This window comes from Temnothorax nylanderi, unplaced genomic scaffold (genome assembly GCF_030848795.1).
Source record: "Temnothorax nylanderi isolate EJ_2023f unplaced genomic scaffold, tnyl_v1.0 TNYL_tig0022_pilon, whole genome shotgun sequence".
Classification (NCBI taxonomy): Eukaryota; Metazoa; Arthropoda; class Insecta; order Hymenoptera; family Formicidae; genus Temnothorax; species Temnothorax nylanderi.
Genome location: NW_027249084.1, coordinates 307517 through 327513, shown reverse-complemented (window position 1 = coordinate 327513; position 19997 = coordinate 307517). Strand labels below are relative to the sequence as shown.

The 19997-nt window shown below is 42.1% G+C and overlaps 2 protein-coding genes and 1 long non-coding RNA gene across 6 annotated transcripts in view; all 3 read right to left on the bottom strand.

Annotated features, from left to right (window-relative positions):
• Nucleotides 1–10357, bottom strand: part of LOC139769330 (uncharacterized) — a 43680-nt gene extending 33323 nt beyond the window's left edge. Inside the window, exons 1-2 of one of the 3 annotated variants that reach the window (XM_071700268.1) lie at nt 10165–10357; nt 7709–8999 (exon numbers count right to left, since the gene is read on the bottom strand). In XM_071700268.1, the coding sequence (XP_071556369.1) occupies nt 7709–8122 (414 nt within the window). In that variant the 5' untranslated portion in view covers nt 8123–8999; nt 10165–10357. Of the gene's footprint in view, nt 1–7708; nt 9480–10164 lie in introns of those variants that run through there. The other 2 variants (XM_071700270.1, XM_071700269.1) reach the window with 2 other exon arrangements.
• A 3747-nt stretch (nt 10358–14104) lies between these two features.
• Nucleotides 14105–15523, bottom strand: LOC139769333 (uncharacterized). 2 transcript variants are annotated; one of them, XM_071700277.1, is made up of 4 exons: nt 15304–15523; nt 14834–15123; nt 14613–14752; nt 14105–14487 (listed from the first exon to the last, which is right to left on the bottom strand). In XM_071700277.1, the coding sequence occupies exons 1-4, from the start codon at nt 15358–15360 to the stop codon at nt 14246–14248; spliced, it is 729 nt and encodes a 242-aa protein (XP_071556378.1). In that variant the 5' UTR covers nt 15361–15523; the 3' UTR covers nt 14105–14245. The 2 variants fall into 2 exon arrangements, with proteins under 2 accessions (XP_071556378.1, XP_071556379.1); XM_071700278.1 differs by lacking the exon at nt 15304–15523 and adding an exon at nt 15200–15235.
• A 2171-nt stretch (nt 15524–17694) lies between these two features.
• Nucleotides 17695–19577, bottom strand: LOC139769313 (uncharacterized). The gene is made up of 2 exons (XR_011717531.1): nt 19081–19577; nt 17695–18818 (listed from the first exon to the last, which is right to left on the bottom strand). It is a non-coding gene; the product is annotated as an uncharacterized lncRNA (long non-coding RNA).
• Between the last annotated feature and the right edge of the window lie 420 nt (nt 19578–19997).

Genomic DNA, 19997 nt, shown 5'->3' with positions numbered 1-19997 from the left:
AAACGATCCTGCGGTTCCCGTCTTCGATATATCGACATGAAAATTTTCCTTCCTGACCTGAACTCACGTACGGTTCAAGTTAACCATGCGTACGAGGTGCACGTTGCCGGTAAATCATACAGGTAAAAGCGTAGAACACGCAGAAGAGGAAGAGTCTGAATTTACATAGTCGAATGCAGCAGCCCTGCTAGATTTATTATGCGAAGTAGGCGAAATACGTGATTAGCTTAGATATATTTCGCAAGCCTTTACCGTTTGCCGCAAAACATTTTTTTTATCGTAAGTTTTATTAAACCGAATAATCTGCAATTCAGTTGTGAGACAGACTTTCCGAGACGACGATTTTCACATTAAATGTACGACGATAAATTTGAATCATCAAACATGTCTTTCGTGTCGAGAATAAACCAATCATATTACATAAATAATCAAACACATTCGGTGTCACATTAATAACGGAACAGAGATCATCCCTCTTTTTTTGAAATGCGTAAGTTCACGACTTACAAAATTGCTGCGGCAAAGTATAACTGACGTTTCATTTGCTTATCTAAATTGAAACCCCTGGTAACGAGGGAAGGTAGCGTGATGTTTTCACAGTGGTGGCACTCACGAATTACACGCAGAGACGCACACAGCCGTACCCGGGTAAATGGAGATATCGGTACACAATAATGTTGCCGGAGTAATTTCCTGTCCGAACTAAAGGCAGAGCTTCATTAGTCGGAAAGCATCGCCAGTTCTTCTCTGTATTACAAAAGTCTTCGCGGCTTAGCTGTACTGTCAGTTTTCTGCACGTGTTTTCGTCGTCGAAATGAAGATAAAATAATCGAGAGATATACATACGAAGTGAAATTCCATTCAACTAAGGGATTATTAGAATGACGATGAATTGTTAAGCGCAAAGGTTCTCTTAAAGAGCGAAAGACTGAATGACCGGCGTATGTCGAACGAGTAACGGTCTCTCCGCGGTTTATATTCCATTTCCATATGCCTTATAGTAGCCGAAGACACCCGCGTTGTGGCGCATCCGCGACGTTTTAATACCATGTTCGCACTCGTTGCCTCGATATCTCCTTCGAAGGCAAATCGAAACTTTCCAGATTGAGATGTCGAGGTGTCATTTTTCATTTTTCAATCGCGAGCAGTTAAATATTGAGCAAAAATCCTAAAAAATTATGTCTCACAAACTAGATGACGAAATGTCATTTAATTTCCAATAGATCTTATCATCCTGCAACTTATTGTTAGTTTGATATTTAATTATATTACACGAAAAACTGAAACCGTGTAAACTTTTCTTTGCTCAAAGTTGACTCCGCGACAAAATCTTATTAAAATTAAGGTTGGGCTATCCGGACTACCCCCGGGTACACGGTAATCGTTGGGCGCGCTCGTACTTTTCACGCTTCGCGACGCGCGTCATATCTGTTTCCTGGCGATCGTAAGCGAGCAGTGTACACGACTGTTAACTACCGAAACGCTTTAATAATACAAAAGCTTGACGGAGAATCGGTGGCGATTTCGCATAACGAAGCGCGACCATTATCATATGACGTGATTCGGATCTTCGATAAACTCCACGCACGCGGCATAATAATCGATAGCGGATAAACGTGTAAAGATCGCGATTCGATAGCAGAATGCTGAGGAAAGAAAAAGAAAAAAATAGTAATGAAATACACGCTATTTATAATCACAATATTGTTCCATTTTATCCATCGACAAGCGACAAAGTCGCGTATCAACTAACAATAAGTCGATCTCTTTTGGTTAATATCATGTATTTTTGTTATTAATTATATTAAAGCTAAAAAAAAGTACGAACTATAATCGTCACGTTATAAATATAGAAAATAATCTTGTAACAATTCTTAATGAAAAATATTTCTGTGGCTATAATATCGAAAATAGAGCACACCGAGATTATTGCGTTTTCTCGCATACGCGATTGAACATTCGCGACGCGAAATTAATCTTAACGAAGATGCGTATAGGTACACGATATTTCGTACGCATGGAATTTACCGACAATGCACCATGTGATAGGGCGTGCACCTTTACGCGCATTTTCTGTTTACGAACGTACAAATCCACTATGGCGATTCGTGAACAATAACTCTTCTTCCACTCTCGGCATTTAATGGCCGGCCATCTATTTATCGTGGAGGAAGAGGAAGCGGCTGATGGGTAGATAGGTCGAGCGTTTTGTAACTAATTTCGCGAGTAAATTGTCCGTAACATTGGTTTGGTGCACTCGGACTAAACTAACGATAGCTAACCGGGGGCTGGAACTGTGTCGGCGTGCCAACGCGTGAATCCTGTATTGTATCCTCCGATCAGGATTTCGGACTGAATGTAATTATAATTTCAGTGCGCATAGATTTCGACGTCGTAGATACGTGGAAGGATGATCTCTGTAGCATGATCGGAAATTAAAGTCAAAATTAACTATATTTTGTATAATATATCAAAATAATTTCACACCTCTGATGAGGCTCGTTGTTTGGCGCAAATTAATGAAATATTTGATTTTATTCAAACTCTCCAATAGACGCTCATAACGTTTATGTTATACAATTAATCACTATTTATTACGAATAAATTAAATATTTTGAAAATTGACGATGTCTTGTTACCGATAACAGTATGATCTATTATTTCTGCGCTTCAGATCTTTGCAAAACGGCGATAATGAGGAAGGAATGGCAATTTCTACAAAACTATGATTACTGTTACCATTACGCAGGCGCTGTAAGCTACTTGATGATTATCGGAGAAAACGAAGTAACGTAAAAAGGAAAATTGCAACTGCTGCATACTTATGGAAATGTACAATGTGCTCGAGCGTAAATAATAGAGATACGGTAGCAAGTAACGATATTTGCACGACGTTTTGCGCACGTTCCGCATATTTCTACATTTGTTTAAAATTTAGAATAATCGACATAAACGTATACATACATAAAATTTGTTCAAGCTAGCTCCGATAATACCTAGTATTGCGAGAAAGAGGGAAGAAAGAAAGAAAGAGAGAGGTGCGCGAAAAGAGCGAAAAATTTCCATTCCACAGATTCTTCATCTAGCCACGGTCCACAATAATATTGATGTTTTACTTATCAGTTGAATAATTTCTGTGGACACAATAATTCTCGTGATATATTCAAAGAAATTATATAAAACGCTCTTCGAATATTATTTCTATTTTCTACAATATTAATTAATACTTTTTGCATTATATAAAAATTATAACCTAATTAATATTCACATGTCTCATTCTCTTTTAAAGAGTTCACCGTTATATAGTTTTGAAGATATAATTAAAAAAAGAATGGAAAGAAGTTTGTTCTTTTTACGTAAATCCCATAGTTGAAGCATGATCCGACCGCAATCGACCCCAAGTGAGTGCAAGTATAGAACGTAAGTAACTGCACGCCCACAACGTTCGCGATTCTACGTGAGTCACTGGCTAGAGGCTGGATAATATGACGACGAGTCGAAGAGTTCTTCGGAATCATAGCAAACGTCGGGAAAGGGCCAATTACATCGATTCGGTCTAATTTGTATTCGCGTCGATCTGAATGTTCTATTCTACGTCTCTACTACACGTAAGTGTTTTTTTTGTCGATATAAAAAAACAGTTTTAAAAAAAGAATTGGCAACGTAGTAACGCACACAGAATTCAAACAGAAATTTAGGGGCGGGAATAATACAGGACGAGCAGTCGTGCGAGTGATAATTATTATAAAGAAATCTATTTGGAGATGTATAATATTTGTGATGCGAGAAGACTGCAATATAAAGCTATCTTTGTGAGTCACAACGTCTCGTTACAAGATAAAGAATTTGTCGTCAGTCGGTAGAAATAAGCGAAGCGACACGAACGATATTACCGTCGTATTTTCGGTTAGGTCATCATCTCCGCTCAATGTTAATCGCGTTTCTGCCTTTTCTCCTCGCCTCCTCCCTCCGTTTGTATTTGTACAGCGACTGAAATAATCGGCGGCGGAACGGTAATCGTACGCAGTTTTGAAACGAAGGGCGGTGAACCGTGGAAATGGTTCGTCCGGTGGTGGTTGGGATGTCCTTTCTGGCTCGAGCAGCACAATAATCGTGGATTTCCGTCCGCTTATTATCTTACACGCGTCACAATGCGTTTAGATTGCGTCGGGGGTATCGGCTAATTACCGGTCGCGATTTAGTCGAGCGTCCCCGCCTGCCGACGATGGCGTGAGACCGAGATGCGTATATTAAACTGATATTCTATCGAAGAAAATTATAATTTAAAATTTAAAAAATGTAAGAAAAATCCAATGTAAGCGAGAATATGCTAACGAATTGGTAAACGAAGATGTCTGTGCGATATTATATTCATAAAGTATAATATTCATAATATTCGCAGTAAACAATGTCAATCCTGATCTGTACTCAGGTTCTTTAAATTCGACTTGATTAATTATATTAATTATTTAGTAGCTATTTAATATTAATAGATGGCTTAAATAATGTAGCTATTTAAATCATCATTGCATAATTTTAGATTTTTCGAAAAGATTAACCAACTTTTTTTATTTTAATATATGAAAATATTTATAATTATGTATATTACATGACCATATATCAAAAGATTATAATTATATGCGATGAAAAAGTACATGATAGGAGTAAATTTCCGGAGATGAAGTTTTAAAACCTCCATCCATCATCAGACAAAATTGGTCTCTATAAAATCAAACTCACGATTTCGGCAGGAATTTTCGCATGATTTTACGACGTTCAATGTTGATGTCTTCCATAAATAAAAAAATTTTATTGCATATCTACTCCTTATTCGCAATTGTCTCAACGTTTGGTCCGTTCCTCCCTATTCGCTCTTTAAGATTCAAACATTATATCGATATTTGATGGTGAATCGCGATTTTGCACGTCAAAACGCGGTATCCAGGAGTCGATAACGGTATCAAAAAACCGGTTTCCGTTTGAAGACAGTAATAGGTGCTCGTTGTGCAAAATTCGTAGACCGGCTTTTCGGCCGAGATACCGAACCGTCGCGCGTGCCTTTTCTCTTTTGATAACATCGCGAGGAGAAAACTTTCCATTGATCGAAACTTTCAATTGATCGGTTTCGATCTCAATAATTAATCTGTCACAATCGTATAATAAAATTGTATCGTAAAATTATTTATGTATGAGAAAAATATGGGAAGACACATAGGAGAGAGGCAGCGTATATCTCGGTTTCTATCGAGATATTTTATGAGAACTAGTATCGCGGGAACAAATTCAATTATATCAACACGCTTTCGCAAATTGCTTTAAGATAACAAGAAGAAAAACATATACAGTGTCTTTCAAAACTATTAGGTGTCTTTTTCATTAATATTCACTATAGATTATTAAGGAGATATGCAATACGACGTTCCTCGACATTTTCGTCGAGGAAGAGTCGCCTTTAAATTGACCAAAAACGCTGCGATAAGAAGACGACTTACCGGTAGTTCTGGAACACCCCGTGTATAAGGCCAACAGATTTATTAACGAAATAGCGGCCTTTACGAAAATCCTGAAACCTTAACGACAAGCGAAACGGCCTTCATAATGTGAAAAGTACACGCTCTCGTTCGTGGCATGAGAGATCGGCACGCACGCACGCACTCGCTCATACATGTGCCACATAGATAACTTCCTTCGTAAGGTATAGACGAGAGAGACGTAGGACGCGTGTGCCAGACGGACGGCGCGGTATCAAAGGATATTTACCCTGTCAACAGCGTGGCTTTACGTGGCGGAGACGCCGCTACGTCTATAAGGGGAGAACATATAGTACTCACTCGTACCGAGATAATAGTAATGGGTATATTATTACTCCGCTCTATTATTTTACGATCTAGCGCTTCCCGGGAATTGATACATTATCGTGGAGTCGTGGAGTTGCGCCGAGCCGAGCCGAGCCGAGTCGAAAGTCGAGCCGTCCGATTGACGAATGATTAAGAACGTAAATAACCATCATTTTTCCGAGATCCACTATCTACCGCTCGATATATCGCCGATGTAAATCACACTGACGCGCTAATGGGAAGTCGATATCGACTAGGAATAAAGCAAATCTCATTAATCATGGTACTTGAGTCAATTTCCAAATGTAATGAGCAGAGTTAAGTACCGATTCCGAACGAATCAGTCCCACCAAGCGTTTTTTTTTTTCAAAACGTAGCCGATAATCAATATATCCGGCGAAAAAATTAACGGCTATAGCATTACGTCTGGTTGAAAACCTATAATCTTACGCGCCACTTATGACAAATCCTAAAAACTAGCGTAGCCAACTGAGGAGTGACACGTGCGCGATCACAGATATTTAGATCTATCGTAAAAAGGAAGAAAATTGAACGGCTCATCTCAAGTCGATACAATAGCTTACTAAGCAAGGTTCGATAGGTATTACTGCTTAATTAAACCAACATTTGCGTCATGACTGTCGCATACTGAATTAAGTTACGCTTAATCGATGAGATTTGTCTTCTGCCAGGAATACGAAAGTATCATAAATAGATTCTATTATAATTTTCTCGATTAACCTATCAGCGCGGATTAAATTCACTCGATTTCTTTTGGCCGAGACTCAGAGGCCCGATTCTTGAATTCATTCACAAGATAAATGTGTACGCAAATTCCGTTCGTACAAAAAATCGACAAGTTAATTGGTTAAAAGTCATAGCTAATCAATTTGCAACTTTTTTATAAGAGCAGAATTTGCGCATACGTTTCTCTTGCGAATGAACTCAAGAATCGAGCCCCAAATCTTTCTTCCTATGTATTATCTGACACTAAAATCGACGAAAGAAAATTTACTCTCATTTATTTACTCATGTATAACAGCTTCGTCGTTTCATTTTTTAATCGACTCCGCATGCAACTTTGAAATTTATTCCATATACTTATGTACATGAATTGTTGAATCAAAATTAAAATATTAACATATATATTTTCGTTTACGCGATATTTGGCTCTCTCTCTCTCTCTCTCTCTCTCTCTCTCTCTCTCTCTCTTTCTCTCTCGCATGTAATTAGCGATTCAATAAGCATCTGTCAGATAAATACATTTTTCAGAAGCTGTGGAAATACTTTGCAATAAATTTTTTACGGTGGTTTAATAAGAACGCTTATTAGTATCAAAAATTTAAATCAATTATCAATTTAAGTATGTGGATTTACTGTTCCGACTAGGAACTGTGTTTTAAAACCGACAAAAAATCGGCGCGCAGTTCATTGAGTTCGGAAAAGGGTGTCCCAGACGTGCCGTGCCACATTAAATCTAAAGAAAAGAATGAATTAATGCGCTTAAAAATACCTTCACTACAGTGCAATGCGACATGACAGTGCGCAAATTTCGGACACTTTATTTATTTTTAGTAAACTTTGAACACTTCTCATTTAAAAACTATTATAACCTTGGCATTTTGGTATTTGGATTTTCGGCTCAAAATGATCTCAGGTATCTGCCATTAACAGATGGCACGACAGGTCTGGAACACTCTGTGTAAAATTCACACAATATTATTAGACTACCAAGATCCAGTCCGGACCGGTATTTTTCTTTCTAAATGATATTTTCTAGAGTTTTATTCGTGTTTTATTCGCAAAATACACGATTTAGCGTACAGGGGACGAGTAAATGGTTCCGATTCCACAATCCCAAGATTGCTTACCTGCATCTGCAGCCACGAGTAGTCGATGTACGCGGTGGTGGTGGCGGTGACGGCTCCGGTGATCCCGGTGGACGCCGTCGACGAGATCTGGTGCCAGCCGTCCTGCGTGTTGCATCCGAGCACGGTCGCGAGGGGTCCGTCGGGTTGGGCCCGATCGGGCACTATCTGATCGGCGGCGTATTGGGCGGCGTAGGACGGCTGGATCGTCGGCGGCTGGACGCCGACGGCGGACGGTAAACCGGGCAGAGACGCCGGATGAGGGTGCTGCGTAACCCCCGTGGTGGCCGCGGCACCGGCGGGCAAACAGCACACGCTCGCGTCCATCCGTGGCGGCGGAGAATCGTAGAAGCGTAGCTGCTCCGGCTCCGACTCCCGTGTCGTCGTCCTGCCGAGGGTTAATCCTCGCGGCACCATCCAATCCACGACCGTCGCCGCTCGCGCCGTGATATCCACCGGCCGACGGCTGAGAGGATCGATTCGCGGATCCTCGGATCCCTACCTCTCCGAGAATTTAGATCTCTCGTCTCTTCAGGTGGGTCGAGGTAGAAAATGACGACGACGCGGTACTACCATTTTCCGCGGAGACGCAGCGAAGAATCGATCCGGCCGTGGATCGTTCCCGAGTCGTCCAAGGGTTGATTTTCGCGGCGCTATCCGATCTGCGGTCACCGCTCGTCCCTTATCTGCCAACGATCGTCACCGACTCTCGGAGCAACGGAGTCGACGGATCGATTCTCTCGATCGCAGATTCTTCCTTTCAAATTCTGGTTTCGCCCTCTCTTCGGATAGACCGTAGCAAAAGACGGGGCATTACTATCTCGCGCGCAGCTTGAGTTTCACGCAATGTCACTTGAATTCGCGATATCCGATGATAGTTGGCGACAGCAATCACGACAGTCACGTACATCGGAACCGCGTTGACGTCCCGCGTGTCGAGTCCAACGAATTCCGGGTGCGAAACACTATCCCGCACCAGGCTGCCGAGCGCTCGTCGAGGGTCGTTGCGAGCATCGCGTCCTGCGGGAAATTCGCTACTATTCCGAGTTACTTTTCGTCGATGGAGAGAGTAGTCCGATCGGCGACGTCGTCGTTGCCGTCGTCGCCGACGCCGCCAACGCGCCGCTGTCGGAGGGCACTAATGCGAGCAGGAAGAAGCATTCGACTCCGATTTTTAAATTAAAACACGAGTCACTGACGATACTTTTCGAGTTCTCGCGGTAACGCGTTTCCCAAACGGAGACATCGGACAAGTTCGAAACTAGTTTGATCCCGTTCTCGATCACTCGCGACGCTTAACAACAATAATTAAATTCCTCCATTAGTAAAACGTTTCTCCAAAAGATCGACATCGTCGATCGCTCGCCCAGAATGCTCCTTCGCTCAATGATTTTCTTTTTCTTCCTATGAACGGCCACTTGTCGACAAAACACTTTCGTTAGCTTTGCCGGCACTCGCGACAAATCGCGAACGTACGATCGTTTCCAGCGTAATTTTCGCGCGACGCGCGATACGAGGCGAGATACGAAAGGGAGTGCTCTAGCAGGATTCGAGGAGGATAAAGCGCGCGCGCGCGCACGCTCGCGAACGATCGAGTACGTCGATCGTGGTCGACCGCCGCAAGATCCGCGAAATGACGTTTCTCGACGGTGACAGCGCGGACTCCCGTTAACGCGTTGACGCGCGCGCGTGCTCGCCACGGAGGACCACGAGGACGAGGGCGGAGAGAGAGAGAGAAAGGGTGGGAGCGAGAGAGAGAGATAGAAAGACGGAGAGAAAGAGAGCGGAGGACTTACGAGAAGGCGAGGGTGACGGGCACCGTTGATGATGATGGTGGTGGTGATGGTGGTGGTGGTACCGGTGGTGGTGGCGACGGTGGTGGTGGAAACGATGATGATACGGAGGCGAGGGTGACGGATGAAACTGGCGCGCACAACTCTTTAGCTGCGCTCGCGTACCGTCCGCGTTGCGCACGCGCATGCGTGGATGCGTGTCGTCAAGGCAACGGTTCCAGAGTAACTGCTTGGCGAACGCAGCCCTCCGCGGCGAGCGTGTCGCTTCTCTCTTTCGCGCGCTCGCGCTCTTTTCTTCCTCTCTCTCTCTCTCTCTCTCTCTCTCTCTCTCTCTCTCTCTCTCTCTCTCTCTTTCCCTCTCTCTTCCACTTTCTCTCTCTCTCTCTCTCTCATTCCCGATCTCGCGCGCCTGGCTCACGCCCCGGGCGCGACCGATTCGAGCGGTCTAGGCGGCCATCGAGCGCACGCCCCCGTCCTGACACCGCGAGCGCCTCTCACTCCCTCTCTCTCTCGATCTCTCTTCCTTAAGCGCGCCCGGTCGCTCGTCTTACCCCCTCTCTCTCTTTCGCTCTCTCGCTCGCTCTCTCCGTTCGCGTCGAGTATTCATCCACATATATATATACACACTTTCCCCCTCCCGCATAATGTCCTACCCTACTCACTCACCTTCGGTCTCCTACGATTCCGCTGTCTCGATCGAGCGCGCGTTCCACGAATCGTCGCGTCCTTCTCCCGCCGCACAAACACAGCGCAAGACGAACCGCCGCCCGCGCGTCTCGACAGCGCGATTATCGACGTGAGCTATCGAGGGGACTCCTACCTCCGCCGACTTTGGCACACTTCTCTCGACGTTCCCCTGCCCTCCTGTTTCGCCCTTCCCCCCTCCTCTTCCCTCCGTCCAGCCGCTTTCGCGGCCCCGCCGTCTCGCGCGTCTGCGGTTACTTTCTTCTGAGCGAATCATCCCTCAAACATATTCCACCGCCTTTCGCTCACCCTCTCGTAGCGTTGACGAGATCGCGTTCGCGGCGAACTTAATTCAAATTGGGAGAACGAACGAATCACGATGCGCGCGGCGCGTCACGTGCCTCTGACGTCACGCGCGCGACTCACCCTGCTGCTTAGCGAAATAACGACCGGTCTGAATATGGCGTAACAATTAATTTTGAAGCAAATACGAGATGATGTAACTAGCTAACTCAAGGTATCGCGAACACCTTGACATACGTGAAGTTGCACCATTTTCAAGCGTTACGCACTGGCTGTATTCCGATATTCACCGTCAGTAACTGAAAATCTATATTTTTCTATATCTTACGTCACACATATTACAGATTTTCAGTACTGACTGTTGCTGACAGTAAATATCGGAATGCAGCCACCGTCGCATATGGCCAGCTATCACGACTGTCGGTTAAAACATTAAAAATTGTTTTTTTTTTATTTCGACTTAATGTCGCGTAATCGCTGTTTAGTTTTGATTTTACGTATTTAATCTTTCACGCGTATGAAACGGTTGCCGATGATAAGCCGTCAGGCAGAGCTCTGGGTCGCGTATAATTTTGTATTTTGAGCTATTTATTATGTCGTTTCAAAATAATACGTATAACAAGTTCGATCACGAACGTAACTTTCTCCAACGGAATCGGAAGGCCGTGCTGCAAATTTTCGCACGGGCAAAGTGACCGCGTACCGCTCTCAGTGCGAAACGAAAGGATTTATTGGCGAAATTCAAAACGCGACGAAAAATCAAGTTAAAAATGCATTCTGATATGTATTTATATCGCCCCAGTTAGCAAAAGCTTGTAAAATACGTTTTAAAAACGCTTAAAAAACGTGTCTAAAGAACGTCTGAAAAATTATGTCGTCTTTTAAACCGTCTTTTTGAACTGTCTGCTAGTTGGAGCGTCTCAAATTCTCGCGTTTTTTTCTTTATGTTCTCTTATATGCTTAGAACGCTGCGATATAAGTATGCGCTATCTTTCCAGCTTCATCAACGACTGCATTGTGGCGACGATGTAATGATGGGCAGATCAATCATTTAATCTGAAGACGAATCTGGTGGATAAATGTACCTACAATAACAGCCGATTTTCGGGAGAAACGGAGTGGGAGGACCGAGTTATAACAAAACGGCGGGGCCGGCGCATTAATCGATTCGATCCGCGAGTCACCGCGACTCGATCAGTCGAATCCCAGAATGTGACGTTTCTCGCGATATATCCGCGCGCGCGCGTCCATAATGCGATCGCATAATACACGGAGAAGCGGACGCATGCATCTCCGCTCTTTCTCTCTCTCTCTCTTTTCATCCCCCGTCCGTCCGCCCGTCCGCTTCGCTTTTCCTCTCCTCTCCTCGCCTCTCGCCGTTCCTCGCGATCGCGACGAGGCAGAAAGGTTCCCTTTCTCTTTAGATTGTGAAACGATTTTCTATCGCGGCGCTTTAGCTCCGCGCGGCGCGGATTTATTATATATGCAATGGGTTACGCAAATTACGACAAAGTGCAAATATTTCACATGACCTGCACCTGCGTGACTCCCCTTTCTACACGTGATCGTTTAACCAGGCACGTGAATCGTGACGCGCGCGCGCGCGCACGACGTTGTGTATACGTATATACGTACGTATGCATATGTATGCGACGCCTCGAAATTCCGACGAGTTTCCTGGGACCAGAAGTAATCCGTCCGAAATATACGTAACACAGCGCGAATTACATTCCTTGCGCCTAACCGAGGGAGACGTTTCCTGGGAACCGGATTACTTTGAGGAGGATAATGAGCGCGAGCGGCTACGAGTTTCGGAAATCCCCTTCTCATTTGTCTTGTCGTAAAAACGCTGTATATCATTAAACCGAACGTGACCGCGAATACTTGAGGTTACATCAACGTCACTCTTTTTCTCGCAAACTTTACAAATTTGAAATTATATGGTGTTGTAACGACAAAAATAAAGTATACGATAAAGCATACGAACAAAGATGACTAGCAATGAACGCTATATGTCTCTTTACCCTTTACCGTAATTACTTTATGGTCGTTGATAAAGTAATGGAATAATTATGAGGCGCGTGAATTAAAAAGTTTGCGCGAGAAAATTAAATTACCGTAATTTAGATAAATTAATGCGAAGGGTTATTTAGTTATAGACGGAGAATGATAAGTTTGCGTGATAAGGCGCAATGACACGCGGAATACATCATCGAGTTTAGGACTAAAAGTGACCGTAGGGGCAAACCGGCTCGCGCGAGGGACGGCGAGCGCGCGCGAGCAAATGACGAGCACGGCTGACCGGTCAGAATTCAGCCGCGAGATACAAGGGTGTAGTGACTGTAGTGTGCCCGCACGCCGCCCTCCCCACCAACGTGCTCCCCGCGGAAGCGACGCGACTTATGAATGGGAGTAGTACTCGCCCATTGGTCGCGCCCGATAGCCAATCGCTGTCGACTTGCATTCGCAACCACTGCGCGGCAAGTAAAGCGAAACGATCGTGTATGTGTGCAGTGCACATCCTGTGTATGTACCGCCGAGATAGCCGATATTCCCGACCCGAACCCGGCCGAGCGACGACGGGAAGATCGAGACGAGATACCGGAGTAAATCAACCGGATCCTATTAATACCGCGCCGTGCTACTGACTTTTCTGGAAAAAATTATTAATCGTGCCAAATCGCTATAAATCGTAATTCAAACTCCCAGACCTTTACGCGCCTGGGAAGCGCAGAGAATGCTTATGTTATAACTATTGTTATCGATTTTACGTAATAATTACGTAATAATTATTATCGCCGTCTCACTATTTTTTCTTTAATCGTAAAACCCTTGCCAAAGCGAGGCTCTCGCGCTTATCATAGAATTGGATAGATGACGTCAAGAACGAAGTATTAGTTTCATCGGCACGAAAGGCGTTGCGACCCGAGGCAAGACGGTAATTCCAATTTTTCCGGGGCGATTACGTCGCTTGATGACACGAGGGTGGCGAGGATAATCGCGAGCGCGACTCGCGAGCAATGCGCGAGAGAAATGTAACACGACTCGCAGCAAAGTCGTATGCAAATCGGCCCGCGATGCGGGACGCGCGATAGGAGGAGACAGGGCAGGTCGCGGGCGCAACGCGAGCCGTACGGCAAATACCGAACGGCAATTATCGGTTAACTTATGGAAAGTATAGGGAATGGACGCGCGCGGCGACGGCTCTTATGACAGGGAAGTGAGCGAGGTTTCTATCCTGGGTACGTCAAGGTGACAACACGACGGGGATGACACCATACCCGGAATGACGGAGAGTCGAGAACGCGCTACATTACCTAGCGTTACATTACATTGCGCTGCTTTATGAGCGGCCGCCTCGCACGTGTGCGAGCAAGCGAGCTCCATTTACGCGCATTTACGGACTGGCGTCATCTATCAATTAGCCGCCTCATAGTCGTTTGTGTCTCACCGCTATCTTGCGGGATTGCGACTCAATTATGAGCGGTAGTACATGAGTTGTCTCGTATTTCCATCTAAACTCGTGAATCATTCAACACGTCGCTTAGACAGTAAGAATGCGAGTCTCGGTATTGACGCATGGAGCTTGATTACACTCATGACACGATTATTGCGAACGTGATTTATATTGCTTTCATTTTATTCATATATTTAGCAATATTCAAACTTTTCTTTATCACATTCGCATACTTCTACATATATACATATGTGCTGTCCGCAATACGCGGAGATAAGCAAATTAAACTCAGACGATTAAATTTCAATCCCACACGTCACCGTATTTAGTTTTCTTCTGCATCGGTAAAGGGTTGTCGGTTGTGAGAGCTTGCTCGGTTGTCTCTCTCGCCACCGGAGGTTCTTTTGATGGTCTAGGAGCATGCCACTGCTTATTTTTCTTGTAGAACTCGTCTCTATTTTTATGCCTCAACTCGTCATAACTGACGCCTTTTTGCAGATTTAGCGGTTCAGTCAGATCCGCATCCTCGGAAATGTGGAAGTCACCTTTAAACATAATTCATGCAGCAAATAAGTGAAATATGACTGATATAATACATAATTATAATTCATGCAATTAGTTGCGTAGAAGAGAGCACATAACAGATTTAATGATAACTTTCACAACTCACTGCTGTCATTAATACTGGAATATGTATCATATGCGTTCATTGATGGATAATCGTTGAACACTATTCCAGTAGACGGTTCTGCTGGGCTTTGCACTTCAGTCTGCACATCCAGCGGTTGAAATCTTTGATACTGTCTCTCTCTATAAACAAAGATGAATGAGACTCCACTTCAACAAAAGATTATAAATGAATCTAGAAGTAATTGAGCTATCTAACAATACCTATACTCCGGCCTATTTCCATAATAACCCGCTTCTATCAATCTGTCTTGGAGAGTACTGTTCGGCATGGAAGCGACTTTCGCTAGGCACATTTCGGAAATGGCTATTCTACCCCCAATCAGGCCTATCACACTGCCGGCTAAGGCGGCATATTTGGCATATGCGCGAAACGGGGTTACACTACACGCCCCGTATCCTATGGCTGCGCTAATGAGCGCCGGCATGATGACACTCGAGCTTCTCATGCATGCGTGCCAGGCCTTTGCTTCCTCCGGCGTCAACTCCAATCTCTACAATTTGTACAGTTACGATAATTAGATCTGAGAAAATTGCCATTACATACATTTACGAATAAATAAAATATACATTAAATAGTTGAATAGTCATTCTGCTTTTTAAAATTTTAATCGATAAATATACACCTCACAACTGTAACAGTTAAACTTAACATTAAACACTCAACTCCTAACCTGCGTTTGTCGATATTTGGTATCGGGTTGCTGTACGTCTGTTACGGTAGTCGTCATGTTTCGCGAGTATTTCGGCAGAATTTCACTTGTATTGAACTCGAGAAATCTTATGTCTCGAAGCTTGTTACAGTAATAAACGTAAACAACAGTAAAATCTGTACTGATAACTATGCATCATGTTTGTTTTCTAACCTAGAAATTCTAATATTTTAAAGCCACAATTTCATGTAGCGAAGAAAAGCTAGTGTTTTACCCCCACTCCATCGCAATCAATGGGCGGCATGGGCGCGTTCAGCAGAACAAACCGCTCAGTAGCAATCAAACGTGATTGGCTCTTACTTTTAGGCACAGTTTCACAAGTGTCGGTCAACTGTTAAGGTGCCTTTTCACGTTGACGCTCGATCGGCTTGACGCTCATCTTCAGTGAGCAAAAATCTTTAGAAATAATATTTTTTATTTATATATATATTCGTAAAATATTATTACTTGAAGATATTACTTGAAAATAATTAATATTTTACGTATTTCGAAGCCTATTTTTGATTGTACTGAGACGATCAACGACGATTCAGCGTCAACGCTGGATGTTGAATAAATTCAGCTTTATTTCTTGACGCTAGCGTCAAAGCGAAACCACGTGACCCTAGAAATAATATTTTTTACTTATTTATATTATATAAGTAAATTTATATATGTATATAAATAAAATATATTATATTTGAAGGTTTTTGCTCGCTGAAAATGAGCGTCGAGCGTCAACGTGAAATGGCACCTTTAAGGTATATCCACACAAACTTGGGTAAATATGCAGAATAGTGGCCTCCTCACCGATTTCGTTGAACTTAGGCTTAATCGACGCGTTTTTGCGTGAAACGAAAGAATCTGGCAGAAAAAACTGTCGCTCTGCCCCGCGAAGCGAGATATTAACAGTTAAGGGGATCCTAAACTGACCGAAATTACCGACAATTGCAGGGAGGGCTCCAACTTTGAGTAGACTGCACACAGAAGTTAAAAAAATTTATATACAATTGAAATATGCACGAAAACACATCGCGCGAGTGTTGATTTCAAGACAAAAATCGAAAAAAAAATTAAAAAAATACATTTTTGAGCTGTCACCTACCTAAACGTTTGCTTAATACAGAAGTTGTACAGTTTGTATGTACAAAATAAGATACACGCGCCATTCGTATAATGTGAACAAAGAACCCAGTAAGCAAGGAACATTAAATTAATGTTTAGAAATATTGACTTTATGTGTGTATTTTTTAAATGTTTTTTAATATTATTATACACATATTTAAAAAATATTATTTCGTAATATGATTTTTTTGAACGTTGTTAAAATATTTTAAAAACGTTACAGAAAATATTTTACAAATGTTACTCTGACATTTATTTGAGATCAATGCAACAGTTTAAAATTCCTTGTAATTTGGACTTAGAAATAACGTTGGTAGTATATTAATTTTCTGTTGTTATAATGTTATTGTTTTATATTGTGCGCAACGCTCATCGCGACAGCCATGATGTACATGATTATCCTACATACGATGCGTGAGTGTGCGGCGTATATACGTGTGTCGATCGAGCAGTGCGGAGTGCTCTTTATTTACAGCATATTTATATATATAAGTAAGTAACTATTATATTCCAAAAGTTGTATATTAATGATAAGAATTCAATTAACCATACGTGCTATGAATAGTAGCTGGTGATGCAGGATTCATTTTCCGATTTACAAGAGAGATTTACAAAAGAGAGGAAATATCAATTAATTTATCTACGTTCTATAATAGACTTGTCCTTGGACATCAAAAATATCATCAAGGTTCGTCAATGCTATTATTTCGATGGTACCGCAACCCACGCAACACGCCGACGTCTTTTAGACGTCTAAACGACGTCCCGTCCGTACGTCACATGACGTACTGAAGATGTACCGAAGACGTCCAGTAGACGTCTTTTTGTACGAAAAATGTGGCGCCCAAAGACGTCCATTAGACATCGTTAGTACGTACAACGGTACGTACCAAAGGCGTCCAATAAATGTCATTGTACGTACTAACGATGTCTATTGGACGTCTTTGGGCGGTACATCGTATCACCCAAAGACGTCCAGTAAATATTGTTATATCCTTCCAGGGGGCCTAGATTACGTATCTTTTCACAAAGTAAAAATGCGAAAAGTGAACAGATTTAGATTTCAACCAATAAAATTATAGTATATTCTAGTGAATTCTTTCACTTTTCGCATTTTTACCTCGTGAAAAGATACGTAATAGGCCCCCAGGATGTAAAATGGATGTAGTGTAGACGTTTTTGATGTATATTTCTGAAAATAGCATTTATAGAGATTATGAAATTCGCGAAATGGTCGAGAAAGTAAAATCAGATTAATATTTATTTTATTATAAAAAAACACAGCTTATAAATGCTTATATATAGTACAGCTAAAATGTATATATAGTTATGCAAACATTTATTACAAGAACTATTGACTATGTTCTGCATATAGAACCATATAGGTAAAAGAAGCATAAAAAAAGAAAGTTCCTCATTTTTAAGACTCATGGGTAGTCATCACGGCCATATTAAATTCTTGCTATCAAAGGCAAGAAATTAAACCCTATTTTATTGTGCGTTCCATTTTCAAATAAAAACATTTTAATAAAAAATAACTAGATGTTTCCAAACACTTCTAAAATTGATTGAAAACTCGGAGCGTAGCTTCTAGCGTGCTTGAAATCTGTGCGGACGTGAAATGGCATGGTTTCTTTTTTTTCCTCCTTTTTTCCATAGAACAACGCTGGCCAAACTTGGAAGCATCATCGTCGTCGGCGTTATATTACGTGTGTAAAATGTTGAACAAATGTCTATCTTCTCGCGCGCGCGTATTCATAAATCACTGAATAAACCTTTGAACGTGTGCAGTTGCACGGATCTTCGAATTCACGTACAATACCGTCAGGATTTATTTTTCCACTTCGAATATTTTTCAGACTTTCTTTGTTGTGACACTAGGTCAAGCAGAAAGTGTGCAACGAGGGAAAAATTACAAATACCGATGCGTGTCGAAGTTCAATTGGCTTCTTAAGATATGCTCAATCTATTATATACGCACCTATATATATATATGTATTGCATACATTGAGGCTACGGTCAACGTGACGCTACAAATGCTTTGGAGCGGTCTTCTTCTCCTTCTTTCTTCATTGAAAGAAAAGAGAAGAGGAATGCTTCGAAGCATTTGTAGCGTCACGTTGACCGTAACCTGAGAAGTATTTCTGGCAGCAATTATTAAAAATCATGCTTTTATGCAGGAAGTGTCACATATAAAAATATCATACTTGTTAGTATCAAGCACGTAGCTATGAATTTTTTCGTAGTTCTACACGTGGTTAGACAATACGTCTACAAATTATTACTTCCTCCTTGAAAAAATTCTTTATAAATTTCACGGTCCTGACAACGGTCCTCATCAACTGTCTAGTTAGCTCTGGCCAAAGTGATACCTGTGTACGAATAAATATATTTTTAATCAAACTATTAAACTATTACAACATATAACCTAACTTGTCAGCTTTCTCGACATGTGAAGAAAAATGTGTTTATAGATGTATTGGCATAGATATACGGTTTACGATGGCTTTATTGCTTACGACCACGATCAAATAAGCGTTACGATAGATGTAGTTCTAGCTTTACATGCCCCACGAGCGGAGATATATTGCGACGCAAAGTCCAAAAGTAAAATTTTTATATTAAGATACTTACGTAAGATACGTCGACGTCTCTCAATAATATATATATATATGTATATATATGTATCAGAAATGTCACTTTCACTACTTTCACGGTATAGAATTAACACGCGGTCTCGTCCCGGCGAAAAGCAAATGGAGGAGGCTGTTGCACACAGGACGTGTTGCACAGGATATAACATGTGCCGCGCGGTAAGAAGCGACGCGCGGTACGCTCACAACAGACAGATCACTAAAAATATGCGACGCGACTTACTAATTACAGAACGCGACTGACTAACGCAACTTAATTAAACTACGACGCGGGACTTCGGACTGCCGACGTTAACGCTAAATACGACCAACTCAGAATCGGCGGGCGCACAACGCACAACCAGAACAATGGCCGCCGCGAAAGAACGACGCGCGTAACATCACGCACGACCGGCACATGACACGTGACACGCAACTCGCACGCCACTCTCGACCAATTAGAACGCGCGCATCACTGGCGACACTGAATCGCGCCAATGCCTGCGCTCCACGCGAGAGAGACCAATCCTAGGCAAATTAAGCTATAGTAGCCGCTGCGCACGCAACCTATACATACATACATGGAATGCGTTCCGATATTCGCTGCTACTAAAAATCTGTAGTATTATATATATATATACATATATATAATATATATTTTATTAATATATATTAATACATATATTTTATATTATTTAATTATATATTGTAATTAAAGGTAAAAAAGTATGCGCAATTATATAATATTTATTATTATAATATTAATGTAATCTAATTTATATATATATATATATATATATATATATAACTAGATTACATTATACTAGATATTTTAAAAACCTGTAGAAATATATTATAATTCCGCATTCCGCATACTCTTTTTTTAATTACAATATATAATTAAATAATATAAAATCA

Excerpts from the sequence above, each read along its gene's own strand:
- LOC139769333 (XM_071700277.1), bottom strand. The coding sequence starts at position 15,360 with ATGACGACTACCGTAACAGACGTACAGCAACCCGATACCAAATATCGA. Across the intron at positions 15,124-15,303 it reads CCAAATATCGACAAACGCAG|AGATTGGAGTTGACGCCGGA; the intron begins GTTAGGAGTTGA and ends TACAAATTGTAG. Across the intron at positions 14,753-14,833 it reads GGAAATAGGCCGGAGTATAG|AGAGAGACAGTATCAAAGAT; the intron begins GTATTGTTAGAT and ends CTTTGTTTATAG.